Here is a 19,858-nt window from a genome sequence, read left to right as displayed (position 1 = left end):
AACGAATTGAGAAATTCGGGTCGGGTTCAAATTTTCGCTCGTAAGCTTCACAATAATTTACTTCCCAGTGCATGCAACCCGCAGTACGATGGGTGCTGCCCAATTAGTTTACAGTAAGGTTCGTTAAAATAGCGCGTTTTGTACACATACACTTCACCGATGTTCACAACCATGCGTGCCGCTACAGCCGGCTGTCGCTGATGGACTGGCCCGGGCTGGTTAGCGCTTCCCGGCGCTCCTGTATCGCGTTGCACAGCCGCCGATAAGGCCCCAGTGGAAGGCCCAACGATTTCACATCGTTTTCGGTCAACAGCATCAGCGTTGGCATGTCGATATCGTTCTTCTGGAAGCTGGACACAATAGAAGGAGAACGGGTGGTGGGGGTTACACATACACACATACACGGTCTCGATGTTCCACCTCCAGGGCATACTTACACCGGGTAGTAATCCTCGAGCTTGAACGCGGACAGGAAGCGCAGAATGGCGAGCGAATCGTTCTCCTCATTTTCGGAACTGTCCATATCGGACTCCGAGTCCGAAATGACGAGCTGGGACCGGGGCTTGATCGCACCCTTGCTGGCGGCGGCCGGTTTTGCCTTGATCGACCCGTCGGAGGATGCGCTCGTCGATGACTGTTCGTTGCCGAGCTGGGCCAGCACGTTCGACACCGAGCGACTGTTATTGGGAAGAGACGGCAGAGCGTACGGTTAATAGGTGCTGTGTGTGTGGATATTATGCGAACGCGGCATTGTTACGCACGGGAAGGCCAGCTGGCCGAACGATGGTCGATTGAACAGGCCGGACGGTCGTTGAAGCAGCACATCCTCCGTCAGCTCATCGGTGGTGGGTGCTGCGAGGAAATCGGGCTGACTAAGCGACCGGGAGATGGTGCCGAATTTGCCGCCACCACCGCTCGTGCCACTCCCGCTGTCCTCGTCGGCATCGTCATTTTCCCGCCCGTCCGCTGGATCAACGTCGAACACGTCCTTCAGCTTGCCGCGTCGTTCCGACGCGTTCGAATCATCGTTCGAGCTGTAAGTGCCCACGTACAGTATCTCCGAGTCCCGCCGAAGCCCCTGTATCGATCGTACGCTCCGTTTGCCATTCGCTTCCATTTCGCCGATTTTGAAATCTTAAGCGAGAGATGAAAATGTTAAAAAGAGACTGGCGAAAAGCGGCAACCATTTCCTGCCTATCCATATGTACCTCCATTTTCCATCTGCTGCCTAATTTTCATTGCATCTGCTCGCTTTTTCACGGCACCACCGCCACCGGCACGCAGCATCGTTCCACCACCGACCAGCGCACTGAATTTGGTCGTGCTGGCCGGATTGACGGCTGTTGGCTGGTGGGACGACGCTTCGTTAACGATTCGGGGCTGGGCCAGGTTACCCTGGCTGCCGGACCAGAGCTTGTGCTTCAGGGCCTGCAGCATGTTCGACGGCCGGTGCGGCCGGATCCGTATGGTCGTATCCTGGTCGCGGCGTTCGAGCTTCTGCTGGCGGCTGGCAAACTCGCGGGCCCGCTTTTCACTCTTCTTCTTTGCCTGTTCTCGGAACTCGTGCGCTCTCTTCCTGCAAGCAATCAGGAAGTCCACCAAAAAAAGAGATCACAAAATTCTCCTACTATCCACAAATCTGGATGCCGTGTGCCGTGTTTTTACCTATCGGTCGCTTCCAGCGTGGCGGCCGCCGCATCGAGATAGCGCAAAATTTTGTCCCGATTGTTAATGGCCGCCAGATCCTGCGCACTGTGGTGGTCGATGTCGAGCGCGTAAATGTTGACGCCAAACTGGACGAGAAAATCCACACACTGCATGTGCCCTTTGGCCGACGCCAGATGCAGTGCCGTGTTGCCGAACTGATCGGCCTTGTCCGGGTCTCCACTGGTGGCGCAAAAAAAAAGGGTGGTGTTGTGAATCGTAATCGTGCACTCCGAAGCGCGCCCACTGCCACTTACCCGCGTGCCACCAGTAGCTTCAGTGCGTCGAAATGGCCCTCGAATGCGGCCCACAGGACGGGTGTCATCCCGTCGATGTCCTTGGCGTTCGCCTCCGAACGTGTCGCTTCCCGTAACACGTCCAGCAGACCATCTTTGGCGGCGCTGAAAACGGATAGCGGATCGGCGCAGTGGCAGTGAGAACAGTGTTGCTAGACAGCGAACCCCCGCCAGAAAATGATGATGATCATGATGATAGAGGGGGGGTCACACATCAACATTCTTCACAAACCCAGCTATCGAGCTCCCCAGTTCGAGTCACCTCCCTAGTTTGCATTTCCCTACGGGTAATTGCGCAGGTAAGTGTCAGCGAACTAAGCGAACCATTCTGTTATCTATTGTGTGCCATTCGAGGTTGCCAATTTCATTGGCACGCCCAACAGCACACCCCAAAACTCGTATCTCAATTCACGTGAAGTGCGATGCAACCTCCTTCCTGGGCTGGGAAGATAATATCACAACCAGACAGAGCACAGCTTGAGGTGCCAGCCAGACCGGGGAAGAGAAGAGCAATGACGAGCAAAATGAAGGGGATACCGGTGCTTCTGTCCAGCGAGTCATCATCGATCGAAATAATAGAACTTGAATTGAACGGATGTCTTAAGTTTCAGAAGGATTTGGGAAGGAAGAGTCGAGTAATCTACAGCCCCAGTGATAACACCCTCAGCGAGGGACGATCGATAAAGTCTTCGCCTCTGAACTACAATCCAACAAGCACGGGGTGTGTGTGCACTTATGCGCAGTTTGAGATAAGCGCATGACGATTGGCATTCGTCACTTCCGGTGCGGGAAATCTCTCCGGTCTCTAACACAGTGCTCCCTCTCCCCATCCAGTAACACTGTAACCACTCACCGGTGTATCCTATCCGAAGACATGGTTTCCGCTATTGTCGAGCATCGGTTGGTTCCACACTCTCATCAACTGTGCAGCAGAGGAAGCAAGATCGGTGGCGTCAGATTCCCGGCACGAACCCCGGGGCAGCTGCAAGGGGTTTTCGCACACGATTTTCCCCTAAATTGTTCGAGCAAGCTAGTAGTTCGTCTCGGTGCACTTTTCCCCTATTTTCCGTTGTGGCAGTTCGCGATTGCGCGGATAATGGCTAAAGGGTAAAGATGATAATGGGAAATGTAAATTACGCTACACACACACACACACACACACACACTCAATGTTTCACACGGACGAAACGCTAAATCCGAGTGCATCTTGATCGGCCGCGATCGCGAAAGCGAGAAAAAAAGGAAGTTGTGGTAGAGAAAATTGGTTTCTGTTGGTGCTGCTGCTGTTGGGTTGTTTGTTTTCAACGCAGCGCAGGGAAACGTGGCGCAAGTTAATGGAAAACGACCGCGTGCAGGGAAATTTCACTTTCAACCGGATAGAATCTTTCTTTACTTCCTCCGCCGTACACGTAGACGGCGTTTCACTTTCCTGGCTGGCTATGGCACTTGGTTATTAGTTTACGCCTTGGTGATCGTTTACCACAATGGAGAGAAGATGTATTTTTGTTAAGATCGGCCTGGCCGTATCGCTTTAAACTAAATTACAAAAAAATAATACAATTCACGATGATTTGGAGACATTTCCTTCGCCAAACCGTGAAAGGGCATATTCCGCCTATGCCATACCAAGCCCCTCTATCATCGCACTCATTTGTACATTCATTCATTCAATCAGTCATTCATCATCATACACACAAGCGAGATACAACACATATAACAGACAAACAGTAGGAACAGTAACAGTAGGAAAGAGGGTAAGGTCAAAAATAGTCCTCAGTCCTGCCGATGTCCCGAACTGCGTCCAATAAGGAGGGTCGTGCTGCCTCGTACACCAGACAAGATCATAGAATATGATCTATGCCTAGACATCATTCGAATGAACGCACGATCTCCTGAGATTCCTTGGAACCAGGGCTTCGGAATATTTGATATTCGGAAAGATTTTTCAAACAAGGAGCTTAAGACCTTTACAATTTCTTTCATAAAGTAGTCTGGGCTCTTGATTGCCTTCACAGACTTTAGTGCTTCGACAGCGCATAAGCTATCGGAGAAGATGAAATATTCGTCTGGAGGAGAACAAGCACTTATGATCAATAAGGCGTAAAAGATTGCGGCGAGCTGCGCTGTATATATATTGAGCATGGTCGGCGTAGTTGAAAGAATGCTTCGGAATCGATGTTAGCCTGCTCTGAGGAGCATCCGTCTGTATCAAATTGGTTTCGGTTCATATGGCCATTCTTTTTTTTTCCACAAAAATGCTGGGAATTATCGTCCTGCGAAGACTGTCGGAGATAGACTTTGCACCCTCTTCTAAAGAGGTATCTACTATAAAACGAGAACTGCAGGACCCTGGCAAGCTGGCACGATTTACATTTTCTGGACTGCTAGGGTGTACCTTTAAAGAGGCAAAATCATGATATGTGCTCAAGATTTTGCATTTAGATCCTAATGAAGAGAAGAAATTAAGGTAAGTAATAATTTCCCCTGAGCTTTATGCCGATCCGCATCGGGGCCTGCACAAACATACTAATGCTTTGCCACAATCGATGACAGTTGGCGTTGGAAAAGAATCGCACCAAAAGCCCCCCGTTCTCCCACGGCACGGTACGGAATGTCCACCCATAAAATTACCAAACCAAACCATTCAGCCGGTGAATGCAGCAGACCAAGGTTTCTGGGCTGGGCATTGGTCGGGTGTTTTATGTCTCTTGCTCTCATAGCACAACCCTCCACAAAAAATGATGGGTGGTGCAGCATCGTAACGGGTCGAGGCCAAAGGCTGCCATTTAACTGCCTTCTAGCACTCTGGGGCTCTAGCCTTCTGTATCGTTCTCTACCCGAGAGAATCTCAACCCCGTTTTTATGTGCATTGCAGTTGCTATGTGCAGTAGTTGCCTCTGCACGACAAGTAATCAAACCCGGTAAACATGTGTGGATGAGGTAATGGTTTAATTTAAACGATTGATAAGCAACATTTCACACTCGCACGCTCGAACGGTGTTCGTAAGTAGAGTTCGAGAAGCACTCGGTTCTGTGCGTCACCGTCATTTGTTGAACCCTGGGCGGATATGACGTGATGCGCAGAGTTTCGGTTCTCTTCATGATGTCTTCTATTCATGAACGAATGGCGATGGTGACCACGTTTTATGATGCAAATTTTTACCGAAACAAAACGCACGCACGCACGCACGCACGTCACGGTCATGGAGCAAGAGCAGTGGTAGTGGTTGAATGAAGGGCACGCGAAAGCCAGAAACGCCGACCGAATCGAATCTCGATCACGATGTCTGCAAAGTATAAGTAAGTAAGTAAGTTTGCTGCTGCTGATCCGATCATCATTCTACCATTTGTCGAAGTACAGACAGACAGACCGACAGACAGACAAACAGACGGATGGAGATTAATAACAGTGATCATTGAGCTAAGTGCGGCATCATCGCATACAATCGCAACTCGATTGTGAGCCTGACCATACCAACAGGCGGCGGCGCTAAGGGGTATGGCGGCGGGCCCAGACCTTGTACGGGACGCGTGAAAAATGTGACCGTTTTGGGACAAAATAATTTATTTGAGCTCTATTTTTTTGTACCATTCTTGCAAGCTTTTTTTAAATATTTATTTAAAATGTTCTTATCATACACACACATTTCACAGTGCACTTCCACACACAAATTGTGGACCGTTTTCTACTACTTGTCCAATATTTGACAACGATTGCATAGGCAAACATAGCGGAGAATGTGGCGGCGGCACCGGTCTTTCCACCGATGGCATAGCGTGCAAGAACTGGACTACCACCCTTCGAAAGGGGGAGTAGATTCCCTTTATCAGGCTTAGTTAGTTGGTAAACATATTCGAACGATTTGAACAAATATGAACGTTTGACGACCAATTGTGTCCATCAACTGATAATAGCTGCGTGCGGCACAGATTGGCAAACACGATCGGGAGAAAAAGCGGGGACACAAAGAAGAAGAGCTTCACGGGTGCGCTACGTTCTTTTAGAATGTCGAAACATTGTGAAAAAATGATTTCATATGTTTGCGTTGCGTTAGCTTTGCTTGCATTGCAACCAGCAGGTTCACGATTGGCGATAGCTTTATATGGTAACCCCAGTATGGAACAAGCGTGAAGCGCATTAGAAATAGTAAACATTAACCATGTTGTCTGTTACGTGTACAGGCAGCTTGATTTAAGAGGCTTTGGAGCAGCTAAGACCAAGAGGTCTGGTGGTCGAGGCTGTAGCGACACGCAGGATTCTGTGACTAATCTACAGGTTACAGGAAAACTATACCTAAGTCAAGAGGAAGTTCTTATGAAGATGCATATAAGAGAGGTCCACTATCAGGTGTGAATCACTCTTTTCCGATCTCTGAAAAGCACAGAGAGGAGTGCCTTATTAGGTCTTGTGGAGAAAATCCTGAGCCTGAAGTCGTCCATGTGCCTGGGTAGACAACGACTCAGATTAAACAGCTGACGACGGTGCATTTAGAAGAAAGCCTCGTACGTTGCCAAGGATAAGGATAAGCTAGCCTCGTACGTGGCCAAGGTAGCCTTAGGCTTAAGGTTAATGGATGGATGGACATGTTCTTTGTGGCACGACAAGCCGAAGCCCAATCAATATTGGTGTCCGAATGTTCCGAAATCAATTCCGAAGCAGTATCTTCCAGTCACTTAAGATGACCGTGTTGTAGACGACAAACAGCGAGCAAGGTTGTGTTGATGTTGATCAAACTGGCGGAGATATACGATAACACGGGCCGCGCCAACAGGGGACCCTCTGGTTCCGTTTTGCTTCGTTATCGCCATTACAAATTGCCTATTGCTAACTTCTATTGGCTCCGATAACACTGATAAGATGTGCGCGCATTCGAACACGTGACGGACAGGACGGAGAGCTACTGACACATTCGGACGGGTGCAGAAAAATGGTGCTGAAGTAAGTAAATATTCCACCACGTTACTTTCAACTCCCTACCCCCAAATCCCAGGGGGGGTAGGTTCCCGAGCATTTGGTAGAGTAGGCAACATGATGTTAATCGCACGGTGGCAAAACAAATCCCATCGATTAAATTACACTTGTCGTAGCACTTTGGCGTTTGTTTGTGGTGCGCGCACAATTAGATTTTTAAAGTGGAGAATTGTGGAAGGAGAAGAAATTTCCCATTAGAAAAATCGCACTGTCCTCTGCACTCTGGTTCCGATCGGCTTTGTCGGCGCTTTATCGGCGGAGGCCGTTGTTTACGCGTTAATGCGTTCGACAGCATTCTTCGCGATCTTCTTCTTTTCTGCGCACCAATACACATTCCCGCGCGGACGCATACATGGATGGTTTCGGGTTCTTGTTTGCGATCACGCAAACATCACGGAACGACGGAGAACACCACTGAGTTTGCCAAAAATGCAAGCCGACTGCACATGCACATGCCGATCACTTTTGAGCACTTTTTAACAACGCGATCACACCACCGTGTTCGCCACCATCGCACACCGTCTGTGTGTGATTGTGTGTGGGTACACTTTTCCTAACGCTAACCTGGACGCTGCCCCGTGGGCTCTCAACACACCCGGAAAACAAAACACTTTCAAAGCAACATGAAACGGCAGCTAATATTGTTGACCCCTGCTTCTGGCTTTCGAACAGCAGCAACACACCTGATGGTTGATGATATTTACACGACACGAAAGCGCACGGAAACGGTCCCCAAAACGGATCTCGAGAGTACTGTGTGCACACGCGCGTAAGTGTGTGGACAAAATGGGCTCTTTTCCCAACGCCAATGAGGCTGCAACCTCCGCACGGTGCTGGGCGGCTACACGGCAACCAGGTGGTGCCCGAAATGGATAGCATGTTAGTGTGTTGGTGGGTTGGTCGAGATGCGTTGGTTGCTTTGTTTTGCAACCTGCGCAACTTACAAACATTTTCATGTCAATTTTAAATAATAATGGTCAAGGCGTTGGGATGAATGTAAAATGTGCTTCTGATAGTTTGGGTTTTAGCTAAAAGAACTCATTTTACATTGGCAAAGACGGCGTAAAGCTTTGGAAAGCACACAAGGCAGGCTCGGAGGCGGCTCGGCGTACGGTACAGCAAGAGAAAGTTGCGTGAGTATTGGTGAGGCCAGCAGATGGCAGGTGAAGTGAAGGTGCGCCTACATGGATCAACAATATCGAGATGCTTAAGCGCTTACTACACGGTGGAACGTGTTGGAATCCGAATAATATTTTTGTTTATTTTTAATATCTGTACTAAGAGCCCTACACTGAAGCGAGCTCAGTTTGATATGGAGCGTTTTATCTTCTCGAGTCTTTTACCAATTAAATAAATTAAATTGAAAGCTCAGGCAGGTATCTGTACTACCAACCATCGAGCCGCTCCATCAATCAAAAAGAATCAATCAAACATGGATGAAGGACTGGAACAGCAGTTCCTCAAAGTTCCTTCGTCAATGAAGAGCAAGTCTTTGGACAGGTTTAGCCATGCATTATAATTGCTAGACCATCCCACTTTGACCATTTTCACCAGTCTAATCAGCTTTCAATGGTTGTACCAAGCATTGTAACAAAAAGAGTTTTAACATTCGTTGCAGTTTTGATTACGATTCATGTTGCGAACGCGACAACTTAAAATTGAACTGATCTAACAGGCATGCAAGCCTTAGATAAACAATCCTGAATCAAATAAATGTCTTTCGTTTAAGATAAATTCTCCCGCGCAAATATTAGCTTAGGAAAAAAAAACCCTAAACTAACAGGCAGGTCTCATTCCATGGGGAAAAACAAAACTATGGTAAACAATGATACCGCATCAGGGTATGTGATAACAAACTCCGAAAAGGGGACATTAATTATAAACAATGGCTATGCGGTAAATATGAAAGTAAAGGGATAGGTTATCGCTATAACCCATTAAAGCATAGACTCACGGAAAGGGAAGGACATGAGTATGACAACATTTCAAATGCATGGTCATAAATAACGGGTAATGCCAGCTGCAATTGCAACAGGCAGCATAATGAAAAGCTACACCTGAAACAATAGTAAAAAAGGACCTCCTACAACAGGCGATGATCGAGCGTACTCGGATAAGGATGAAGGAGATCGATGTAATGCTATTTCATGTATCTTTTCCTACAGAATTTTAGTATATAAGACTTTTTGGTAATAAACTCGACTTGTAATTCAGACTGCTTGTGCGTCTCGATAGTAGGGTTTATTTTACAGATCCGGGAACGTTTCACCTTTGACTTCCCTACGGATGTTGGTCCCGCACTTCTTTGGTGTTTCCCCACTCTGTCGGAAGAATTAGGCGAAATAAGCAAGTATCGATCCACGATTAAATATTTCACGGGTTAGTTGATGCGTGAGTCCGCCGTTAAAAACTTCTCTCGGTTATCCACAACAAAAGGTGAACCGCCCGACTCTAGCGATTCTAACAAAGTAAAGGAATCTGCGCGGAGGTTTCCGAATCGACAAATCCTTCACATGGTCGGTTCAACAGCTGTTCGTGATAGAACTAACAATTATTTAATCGACCATGACCTTTCTCTACGCGCGGCCATTACGTGCGGTCATAATTTCTTATCTCCCTTCGGAGTTCACTCACTTTGTTAGACATCAGTAGAGCTAGTGAGATTACTTGCACTTGCACTTGAAAGCGTGACCCAGTCAGCCTCCATTGATATTTTTTGTTTTGTTTTCAACATCGCAGTGAAGCATACTTTTTTACGATTGAAAATAATCTCTCTACGTTGAAATGAGTGTACACTGCATGCTCGCACTTGTTGCGGTGTGCTTTTGTTTGAAACCGATAGTACAGCTACTGTACTGTAGAGGGCGCAAGCTAGAAAGCTTCTCCGATTAAAGTTTTAAACGTAACGGTTTTAGAACATCTGAATTGCACACGTTTGAGGTACGTACTCTGCATGTTAGTGAAAAATGGCAAGCATGATCAACTACTTTTCGGAATGTAAGGTATAAGATCGTTATGCAAGAAACCGCATTCAACAAAGCTTAGTAAATTGTGTCAGAATTTATTTTATTGTGGATCAAAGGCTCAAAGTTATAGGCTACGAAGAATTGATTTGTTTGCTTAATAGTAAAAGCACTTCTTTATTTATTCAATCACATACGATTACAATAGTAAACAGTGTCTGACTGATATACACACGGTCTTATCGCACATATTGTACATATCACACACGTTGTTATCATAGCCACAACTGTCCTCGCGGTCACCCTAGCGTTTATCTCAAACCAGCACCTACTCGGCGCGTGGTAGAACTCGATGTTTGCCCTTGCTGACTAACGCAATCCATCATCAAGTGCTCGCTTTTTAACAGGCACGACCGAATGTCAAAAAAACTTTTTTTTCCATAGACCGATGAGGCGGCCCTAGTCGTGTAGATCGGTTTGTAATTTGTCTTAATCCCTCCTACATCTTTGGCACAATGTCAGAATAGCGATTTGTGTTTTTTTTTGTTTTTGGCAATCCTCATCTTCTTACTGATTCTTTTTACTTCCCTGACTGTGGTGGCGTGTTTGTCGTTTGACAATTCCTAACCGGCGTAGCAGCGCTTTCAAGGCCGCACCCATCCCAATTAGCACTGATAAAGCAATCACGGCCATTAATGCGTACACGTCCAGCAGATTGTACTCCACGAAGGACAAGCGCACGGCCGGCGATTGAAGCTGCGGAGCGCCACCGTGCCGCAGTACGTACTCCACCCAGTAGACCGCAGTTTTGGCGGGACCGAGCGGTTGATCGCGGTAGCGTTTAGAGATGAGTTGGGCACGCTCGCTGTAGCCGGCGTCGGAAAGCACCCTCCGAATGGCGGCCGCGATCGTTTCTTCGCTTAGCGTATCGTAGTCGAGCTTCACACCATACCCGGCACGTTCGGCCCGGGCCAAATTTAGCTCCTGATCGCCGTAAATTGGAATACCGACCATCGGTACACCGTGGTAGAGACCCTCGGTAGTGCCCAACAGTCCACCGTGCGTGATGAACAGCTTCACGTTCGGGTGGGCCAAAATGTCGCTCTGGGGCATCCACGACTTGATCAGCACGTTCGGCGGTTTGTCCGGGAGACTATCGTTCTCGTACTTCCAGATCACTTTCTCCCGCAGCCCGCGGAACACATTCACGAAGGCGGCACGCTTGTCCTCGGGGAAGTTGCGACCCTTCAGCATAGAACCCATCGAGAAGTAGATGACACCGTGCGGCGCTTCATCGAGGTACCGCTGAATGTCGGCCGGTAGCTTCTTGGGCGGTTGGATCTGTATGCCACCGATCTCGATCATGTTCGGCGCGTACGGGTGCGGATAGCTAAGGCTGAAGTGCTGATTCACGAACGCTAACCGGACACTTTGTAGCGTTTGCTGAAAGGTTAGCTTCGCGCTGGGAAAGTACTTCCGGAACATGGCTTCCTGCTGGGGAAGGAACACGCACCGATAGTACAGCTTATCAGCATGGCCAACCAGTGCGTTCGTAAACCGCTGCCAAAAACTCATCTCGTTCGTGTAGCTAAGGAAGGTGTGCGGTATGTACGAGTACGGGTAGGGCGTACCGACGAGCTCACTCGTCCACATGGACGCACCGAACGGCGAGAACACAAACAGCTGGCCACCGAAGTGTTCCGCCAAACCGTACAGCACTTCGCTGGCGAATGATTCCACGATGACAGCGTCAAACCGTTCGCCCGACTCCATCAGCTGTACCATTTTCGGATGCTCTAGCAACGCTTGCGAGGTAAGGGGACCAATTTCACTGTACACCAGGTAGAGGACCATCAGATTCGGTGCGTTCTTGTACTGGAAGAGATCCGGGCCGGATACGTCGTGCGAGGCAGCTAGATCCGGCAGCAGAATGTCACGGTGGCGGTCTGCTGGCGCATCTTTCATCGCGTACGGGCTCACAATCGTCACGTCGTGGCCGGCATCGAGCAGTGCTTTCATCAGGCCTGCCCCAATTATGTAATGTGATCGGCCAACTGAAGGCAGTATGCCAAGAATGCGTGCCGCATCGGTTTGGGGTGTGCTGCTAGCTAACAGGAGCAGTACGCCTACCAGCACCCGGAGCAAAAAACACGTGTGCGCCATCGTTTTGTTTGATCTAATTCCGGCTCCGGGACCGGGAGATATCACCAGAATCCTTATCACGCGGTCCGGTACAATACGAAACAATTTGGCCGGCGCACGTTCCTCCTCCCGACAACCGATCTGATCGTCACCGTTTATTAGTTCATACTAATCGCCTACTAGGATGCGGTTCAGCTGAGAACCTTCTAGCTGGGTGACACACTCTTATCATGAGCGGCAGTAGCTAGCAAGCAAGGGTACAGGCACCTGAGTAATCATTGCGTTCAAACTCTCTATTGTCTCTCTCTTTCACTCTCTTTTTCGCTCTTTACCAAGCCGGCGTACAGCGACAGTAAAGCTCCTCCCGACTCGGCTGGTTCATCACGTACCCGGCAGATGAGCAAGTGTCGACCACGGATCTATATTTGTTTGTTTACGCACTGCAAGCGAAAACAGTGCCAATGGCAAGGCAGCACCACTCGTCGGTGACCATGTGGCGGAGGGCCCTCGTGTAGATGTAACACACCGGGGCTCACAAAGCTTCCAACTTCCGACGGATGGCCTTTTCAAAGTCGCGCCGGTCAAACGACGACAGCTGAGTGCGTCTATTTTTAACGGTTTGCGAAAGTTCATTGATTTAGTGAATCTTTGTGTGTGTGTTTTTGTTATTATTTTAAATGACTTGAAGCGTTTCTGTCAAGCGCTTAAATGCTTCGTTTGTATCGCGATCACGTTTTGTAGAGGAATTTTTCAAACCACCGTTGAACGTGGCAAGTGCAGGGGTTGATGCTGCGATGCGATGCTTATCTCGGGTTGGGACCGAATGTTGGCACTCAACATTCCATTTCTGGCATATTTGGACGGTCAGGAATAGCCAACGATCATCTTTAAATCTGCTATAGTTTAGCTCATATAAGATATTATGATCAGACAATTTATTTCTCTGATGGGCTCGAAATACAATATTTGCCAAGAAAAACTTAAATTTAAAATGCTTATAAAGACATATACTTCAATAAAAAACGCTCGTTATGAATGGCTTCCGATGAGATCTCTCATCAAAGAATTCACCGACACTGGTGAACGTTCACTAGATGAACTGCATTCATCTACGCGAAAGAACTGGTTTGAACCTAGCGTTCATCATCTCGCCGGTTGGCAGACTGTTTGGAATATTTTGGAACAAATATTTACAAAACCATTCGAACAGCCGGTTCCACTCACACACCGGCAGAGTGTGTTAGATAAGTATTTGTTTTGCACTGGCCAAGTACGATGAGATAATACGCTACAGGTTGGGTGAGGTGGATCGATGCAAAGTAGGTACAAAAATTCACCGGTCCGGCTCATAACCAATCGAGTCGCGCACCAGGAAGGAAGTTTGTTTTGGGTGGTTTGTGTAAGCTTTTTTCGTTTCAACACAACGACCTTGTCCGCACACAACACTGAACACCATGAGACTTCAATGGACGGTTACGGCGGTGCTGCTAGTCATGGTGTACGCATGCACGGTTTCGGGACCGGTTGAAGGGGCAAAGATTTTGGCCATCTTTCCAACGTCCTCCCGGTCACACTACATTGTCGGATCGGCGCTAACGAAAGAGCTGGCTAGACGAGGCCACGAGGTAAGCGTGAAGGGTCGCGTTCGCGGTGCTTTATCAGCGGTGCGCTCTGGAAGATACTTTGATGGCCACGCTTTACGTTCTGCCCGCAGGTGTTCGTTATCAATCCATTCCCGCAGAAGAAACCATTGAAAAATTACCACGACATAGATGTGACCGGTTCGGCAGACATTGTCAAGGGTAAGTGAGCGGCCGCGTTGTGGAACATTGTGGAACTGTAATCTTACGCATGACGCGTTCGTTTTAGATCTGGTGCCGAACTTGCTCGCGATGGCCGACCAAAGCATATGGGAAAGCATCACTTTGACGTACAAATTCGGACAGATACTTACGAACTACACGTTGCAGCATCCGAACGTGAAGAAGCTGATCGCGTCGAACGAAAAGTTCGATCTTATCATTATGGAGAGCTTTCTTAACGATGCGCACCTAGGTAACCAGGGTGAACGCAGAAACTGCATTTGAACCATGCCTACTACAAGGACGCTTACACTTTCTTCTCGACAGGGTTTGCTCATCACTTTAAAGCACCTTGCCTCGTGATGTCCACCTTTGGAGCGTCCCGTTGGACAAACGATATGGTCGGAACACCATCACCGATATCGTACGTGCCGCATCCGTTCCTGAGCTTTACCGATCGGATGTCGTTTGTGCAGCGTATCGGTAACATGCTGATGGCCATCATGGATACCATTCTCGGCCACACGTTAGACTTCCCGGTGCAGAGTGCAATGTACGAAGCGTCCTTCCCCGATCCGAAGCCACCGCTGGAGGAGTTGCGCCGGCATGCCGTGTCGTTGGTGCTGCTGAACAATCACTTCAGCCTCAGCTATCCGCGCCCGTACGTACCGAACATGATCGAGGTCGGCGGAATGCACGTCAATCGGAAACCGAACCCGCTGCCGGAAGACATCCAGCAGGTGCTCGACAATGCACCGCACGGTGTGATTTACTTCTCGATGGGTTCGAACATCCAGAGCAGCCAGCTGCCGGTGGAGAAGCGTGAAGCGATTTTGCGTGCCTTTGCCAAGCTGAAGCAAACCGTGCTCTGGAAGTGGGAGGACGAAACGCTCCCGAACCGGCCGGACAATGTGATCGTGAAAGCGTGGTGGCCACAGGACGATGTGCTGGCCCACCCGAACGTGCGGCTCTTTATCACGCACGGCGGGCTGCTCAGTACGACCGAGTCCATGTACCATGGTGTGCCGGTGATTGGCATACCGGTGTTTGGCGATCAGTACCTAAACATGGCCAAAGCCGAACGTACCGGGTACGGGTTGCTGTTACCGTACCAGGAAATATCCGAAGAGCGGTTGTCGCGCGCGATCAATCAAATATTGGGCGATGCGAGGTACAAAACTGTGGCCCAAAGCATTTCCGCCCGTTACCGCGATCAACCGGTGGAACCACTCGAGTTGGCCGCGTTCTGGGTGGAGTACGTCATCCGGCACCGTGGAGCGGAGCACTTGAAGTCGGCCGGGCAGGAGTTGGGCTTCCTGCAGTACCACGGGATCGATGTGATCGCCACCATAATAGGTGTTCCGGTGCTATTTTTCTACCTACTGTTTAAGCTGCTGTGTGGTGGACAGCGATCGAAGAACACTTCAGCATCGGTGAGCACGAAAAAGAAGCGCAACTGAGCCGTACACTGTGATCAATCGGCACTATGTGACCAGTATTCCTTACAAAGAAGCTTAATTAAATAAACGCTAAAGTACTAGAATGAATGGAATTACTTGAAGGGTTATTGCTTTTTGATTAAACGTCAGCAGTAGCGAAGGCGAAGTAAAACTGCGCTGTAATAGACGCGATACGCTAGCAGGGGTTTGGCCTTGGCCATGATTCGACACTTTTCGGTCGCACACGAAACATATCCATCGATGATCTTCATGCGGCGTGCTACGTATGACGCGTGGGGTATGAACGTTGTCGAGTTGTTTTAATTTTTTGTGTAAACTCATCACTCTTTTCCCCAGGAGATTGCTAGAAGGCAAGATTAGCTGCTTGTCGAAGTTGCTAAGAGCGGTATCAGCGTGAGTCAGCTCTTTCGCTATAGGGATGATAATTCGGATTGGAGCGAAATTCACGTAGTCATGTTGTCGTTTGGCCGATGGTTTGTGTGCTAATTTGTAGACAGCAGTCACGAAATTGACTGGGATTATTTTCAGAGATTTTTGGTTTTTTTTTGTGTAGTTAGGGTTGTGTCAATGAGTTCAACAGTGTGAGCTATGGAAGGGATTTTTCATGTAGACGAATTAGCTTAAGAGCGACTCTGACGTCAGGGTCTCACTCCGAAGCACGCTCATACGCTCACACCAGCACATGCGTCCGGCCGAGCTTATTTGGACGCATAAGCTCATGCGCTCATTCGCGTTTAAGCTAGGGATGGGCAGATCCGACCATTTGCCGGATCGGATCGGCCCGGAGCGCTCTGCCGTCGGAGTCGAATCCGGATCATGATCTTTTTTTTTATCTGGGGGGGGGGGGGAGGGGGAGGGGGTAGGGTTGGCTGGGGCTATATGTGCAAAGCCATGTGAACGAGTACGGAACCAAAACGATTCCGGAATCAAAATAATTCCGGAATCAAAACGAGTCCGGAACCAAAACGATTCCGGAATCAAAACGATTCCGGAATCAAAACGATTCCGGAATCAAAACGAGTCCGGAATCAAAACGAGTCCGGAACTGGTCGGAATCGTTCTTTCGGAACGGATCGGACTCATTTATTTGCTGGATCGGATCGGAATCGTGATTCCGAACCGGAGCGCCCATCCCTAGTTTAAGCGCTTTTGCGCACAGGAGCTCCGGTATTAAACAAACTGAGGTTTCAGAGAGCATTCATGATCGGTAATCTACTAGGATTTGAATATGTTTGTTGTTGTGTTGGTAAAGCAATATTGCGCTTTGCTGTTTTATGCGCACTGCCAATCAATAGACCTATCGGACGTTTAATCACGACATGAGTGCATGGAAAGTCTATTGGGATCAGACAGTTATTTTCATCAACAGACTTTGATTACTGGATCACCGATCACCGATCGTTGACTCAAACCAATCACCGCTTATTACGCAAACGCAGCATATTGTTTCACAACCATACCATGATCTCACTAACTTACTATCGTGGTTTTAGGCAGGTGGTTGCGACAGCGACACCGATCTTCACACGGCAGGACCAGGGCTCAAATCCCATCTGGGCCGTTTCCTCATAGTGAAGACTGATATTTACATTATTGCTATGGTATCAATAAGTCTAGTAAGCAAGAAATGGCACGCATTACCTAAGACAGGTCGTTAAGTCATGAAAGAAGAAGAAGAAGAAGAAGAAGAAGTTGTGAGATGATTGTTGTTTTGAATGTTGACTGATCTCCTCATCGTTTACACAGCGATTGATAGCTATTCTGTGTGATTCTGTGTTAATACGTATTTAAAGCAACCGACTGAAGCCAAACTGACTTTTCGAAATTTTCAAAAGTACCAGGCGCAGATCGGGCAAACGCTACAAAGCGTAGCAAACGCGATAGACTCCTGCCAGATTGGACAAAAACAGATAACCCCGGGAAGATGTTTTACAAAGTACAGCATTGAAGGCACGCGGACAGCAGATAAGCTGCTTAGTTAATCACAAGTATAGGCAGTTTTATAGGAGCACGTTTTTTTATTTTCCTTTGCATTGCAACCTCGAGAGGTCTTGGCCTGCCATTTCTGGCTCTCTGTAACTTAATTTTTACCCATAGTAAAGTAGTCAGCCCTACGTACGGGGAGGCGGTCTGGATGGGATTTGAACCCCGGCTCTGCCGTGTGAAGACCGGCGCCGCTGTCGCCTCGGCCCCAGGAGCAGGTTGGTAGATTTATAATCCTCGAAAGTATCCGTTAAATGCAAATATAATATGAAATTTTTACCTTTACTGCTGCGTCCGCCTTGCATCCTTCGGGTGTATCATGTCAGGTAACCACCATCCGTAGACAAAATGCTCGATGATTTTGTGAACAAGGTAGCAATATAGTATAGCCATACCACCACGGTTTGATTTCATCTTCACTAGACTTCAAAGCGGTGCCTTGTGATCGTACTGAACGAAGGACCATTTTTGAATTTCACTTTAGCGATCACTCATTCACATCAATTAAAGCAATCAGTTGCTAGTTGGAATTGATGCAACACAAACACTCTACTACAACACTGTTACAATGATATCACTGTACGTAAAGTCATTTTATAGCAAAGCATCTTTGCGAGGGCTCAAGAATGCGATCGGTCACTTTCTATTTATACTCCGTCATAACGAAAGCCCATACAAAAATGAGTTGCGCACTCAACACTGCTCACTTTTCGATACTGAGTTACCTTAAATTTAGGTAAAAGTTAAGCTAAAGTGTTAAAAATCGTTGTAATTAATAATATTAATTTAATTTAATATTATTAAAAATAATAAATAAATAATAAATGAATAATAAATAAATAAATACTCACAGTAAAAAGTCAGAAAAATATACCCCTTCAGGTAACTCAGTTGCAAAAATTAGTGTCCGTGAGTGGGGGGACATCGTTGTAATAATTATTTATAACAATTAAAAATAATAAATAAATGATAAATAAATAAATACTTACACTAAAAAGTATGAAAAATAGGCTAAAGTCTGAATAGATGCCCCCCCACTCACGGACACTCATTTTTGTAACTGAGTTACCTTAAATTTAGGTATAAGTTAAGCAAAAATGTAAGAAATCGTTGAAATAATTATTTATAATAATTAAAAATAATAAATAAATTATAAACAATTAAATACTTACAGTAAAAAGTCTGAAAAATATACCCTTTTAGGTAACTCAGTAGCAAAAATGAGTGTCCGTGAGTGGGGGGAGGGGGGCATCTATTAAGACTTTAGCCAATTTGTTAACGTCGGACAAATATCGTTTTGTCGGAGGCTTCGTGTTTGCGTGATTTCACGGTAGATGGCGGTAGGTGTCAAACTGTGGACACGAATAAGCACGAAGCCACGTAGGGAATTGCCAGCGTGGCAGGGTTGACGACAGAAGAATAAGAAAAAATATAAAAAGGGCTAGCTACGAAAACGGGGACGCCAATCAACCCGCGAAACGATTTTTACGCGACTAATTTTTTTAACTCGCCGTACTCGTCGTACTCGCCGTATTCGCCGTACTTTGATACTAATAAACGTGTTAAAAGAAGTGGAACAGAAAGAGAGAAATTGGTGTCGCGCAGTTGCGATTTGCAACACTCTATACTTCGTTCTGCAATGGATTAAGTGAGAATGAGTTACTCTGCCAACAGGGTAGAGCTCGGTAGATTACGCTGAGCTCAAGCGACTATGATGCATCACTGTGTGATGTGGTCAACTTTTATTCCAACTATTTACAGTAAAACATACGCTGATATCGCTTTCTGACCAGTATAAAAGAAAAGATGAGTGCACCGGTCAGTCACTTCTGTCTGCCAAAATCCGTAAATTTTTGTTTTTATTCCAATTGTGTCAAAAACGATTGGTTGCAAACAAAAATAGATGAAATTCTAGTTTAATTTTTTTTAGATTTTTGCATCCCAGATTTTTTTATATGAATTAATTTAATGTATAGAACAGGTTTAAATATGTTTATAAGAATAAAATTGCGTAAGTGGTTAGATTTTTTTTTTTTTTTTTTATTCATAAAGAACGGCCTGGCCGTATTGCTTAGATTTTTTTTTTTTTTTTTTTTTTTATCTTGCAGCAATTTGAATTCGCTTCAGATTTCTTTTTCCTGTAATAAGTGAAAACCTTACATTATTTAAAAAAATATATATTTAATTAGTGCTTTTTGGTACTATTTTGTACAAGAAACTTAAACTGGCATTAGCACCTTATCTCGTCGCCTTGCGTCAGTCATCTGTCTTGTTATTCATTTTCTTTCTGTGGCGTTTTTTCCTTCACGTGATTCCTGCACGTGATTCCGTCTATGTTTTCGTGTCCATCAGTCTATATATTCTTTCATTTTTATCTAAAACCATTGGGTTTTATATTTTAAAACTTTTCTCTGTCAAATGAATTCTTTTGTGAGCAAAGGAAAATGTGATAACAATGATTGATTTTAATATTTTGATTAAAATTGCGCCTCCATCGTACGGTAGATTTTGAAAATGAAATATTTCAGCGCCATTC

At 46.7% G+C, this 19,858-nt stretch overlaps 3 protein-coding genes across 7 annotated transcripts; 1 reads left to right on the top strand and 2 right to left on the bottom strand.

Moving 5' to 3' along the window:
* Positions 1 to 20: 20 nt before the first annotated feature.
* On the bottom strand, positions 21 to 17,941 carry LOC118514202 (Usher syndrome type-1G protein homolog). Of its 5 annotated transcripts, none has more exons than XM_036060893.1 (8): positions 17,603 to 17,941; positions 2,854 to 3,100; positions 1,962 to 2,105; positions 1,666 to 1,887; positions 1,209 to 1,576; positions 762 to 1,134; positions 438 to 677; positions 21 to 350 (listed from the first exon to the last, which is right to left on the bottom strand). In XM_036060893.1, the coding sequence occupies exons 2-8, from the start codon at positions 2,874 to 2,876 to the stop codon at positions 182 to 184; spliced, it is 1,539 nt and encodes a 512-aa protein (XP_035916786.1). In that variant the 5' UTR covers positions 2,877 to 3,100; positions 17,603 to 17,941; the 3' UTR covers positions 21 to 181. The 5 variants fall into 5 exon arrangements, with proteins under 5 accessions (XP_035916786.1, XP_035916788.1, XP_035916785.1 ...); XM_036060895.1 differs by lacking the exon at positions 17,603 to 17,941 and adding an exon at positions 8,020 to 8,090; XM_036060892.1 differs by lacking the exon at positions 17,603 to 17,941 and adding an exon at positions 7,537 to 7,852.
* Positions 10,018 to 13,351, bottom strand: LOC118514200 (UDP-glycosyltransferase UGT5-like). Its single transcript, XM_036060889.1, has one exon. It carries the CDS (start codon positions 12,096 to 12,098, stop codon positions 10,503 to 10,505), a length of 1,596 nt encoding a protein of 531 aa, XP_035916782.1. The 5' UTR covers positions 12,099 to 13,351; the 3' UTR covers positions 10,018 to 10,502.
* On the top strand, positions 13,378 to 15,431 carry LOC118514201 (UDP-glycosyltransferase UGT5-like). Its single transcript, XM_036060890.1, has 4 exons — positions 13,378 to 13,702; positions 13,792 to 13,879; positions 13,947 to 14,132; positions 14,207 to 15,431. The coding sequence occupies exons 1-4, from the start codon at positions 13,532 to 13,534 to the stop codon at positions 15,337 to 15,339; spliced, it is 1,578 nt and encodes a 525-aa protein (XP_035916783.1). The 5' UTR covers positions 13,378 to 13,531; the 3' UTR covers positions 15,340 to 15,431.
* Positions 17,942 to 19,858: the final 1,917 nt, after the last annotated feature.

The sequence above is a fragment of the Anopheles stephensi genome, chromosome 3 (genome assembly GCF_013141755.1).
Source record: "Anopheles stephensi strain Indian chromosome 3, UCI_ANSTEP_V1.0, whole genome shotgun sequence".
Classification (NCBI taxonomy): Eukaryota; Metazoa; Arthropoda; class Insecta; order Diptera; family Culicidae; genus Anopheles; species Anopheles stephensi.
Note: the sequence above shows the minus strand (reverse complement) of the source record. Positions and strands in the feature narration are given on the sequence as shown.

Bases quoted from the DNA above. Each gene is read 5' to 3' on its own strand.
- LOC118514202 (XM_036060893.1), bottom strand. From the start codon at position 2,876: ATGTCTTCGGATAGGATACACCG. The intron at 2,106-2,853 runs GTGAGTGGTTAC...ATCCGTTTTCAG, and splicing joins TCTTCGGATAGGATACACCG to CGCCGCCAAAGATGGTCTGC. The intron at 351-437 runs GTAAGTATGCCC...TATTGTGTCCAG, and splicing joins CTCGAGGATTACTACCCGGT to CTTCCAGAAGAACGATATCG.
- LOC118514200 (XM_036060889.1), bottom strand. From the start codon at position 12,098: ATGGCGCACACGTGTTTTTTGCTCCGGGTGCTGGTAGGCGTACTGCTC.
- LOC118514201 (XM_036060890.1), top strand. From the start codon at position 13,532: ATGAGACTTCAATGGACGGTTACGGCGGTGCTGCTAGTCATGGTGTAC. The intron at 13,703-13,791 runs GTAAGCGTGAAG...TTCTGCCCGCAG, and splicing joins TGGCTAGACGAGGCCACGAG to GTGTTCGTTATCAATCCATT. The intron at 14,133-14,206 runs GTAACCAGGGTG...TCTTCTCGACAG, and splicing joins TCTTAACGATGCGCACCTAG to GGTTTGCTCATCACTTTAAA.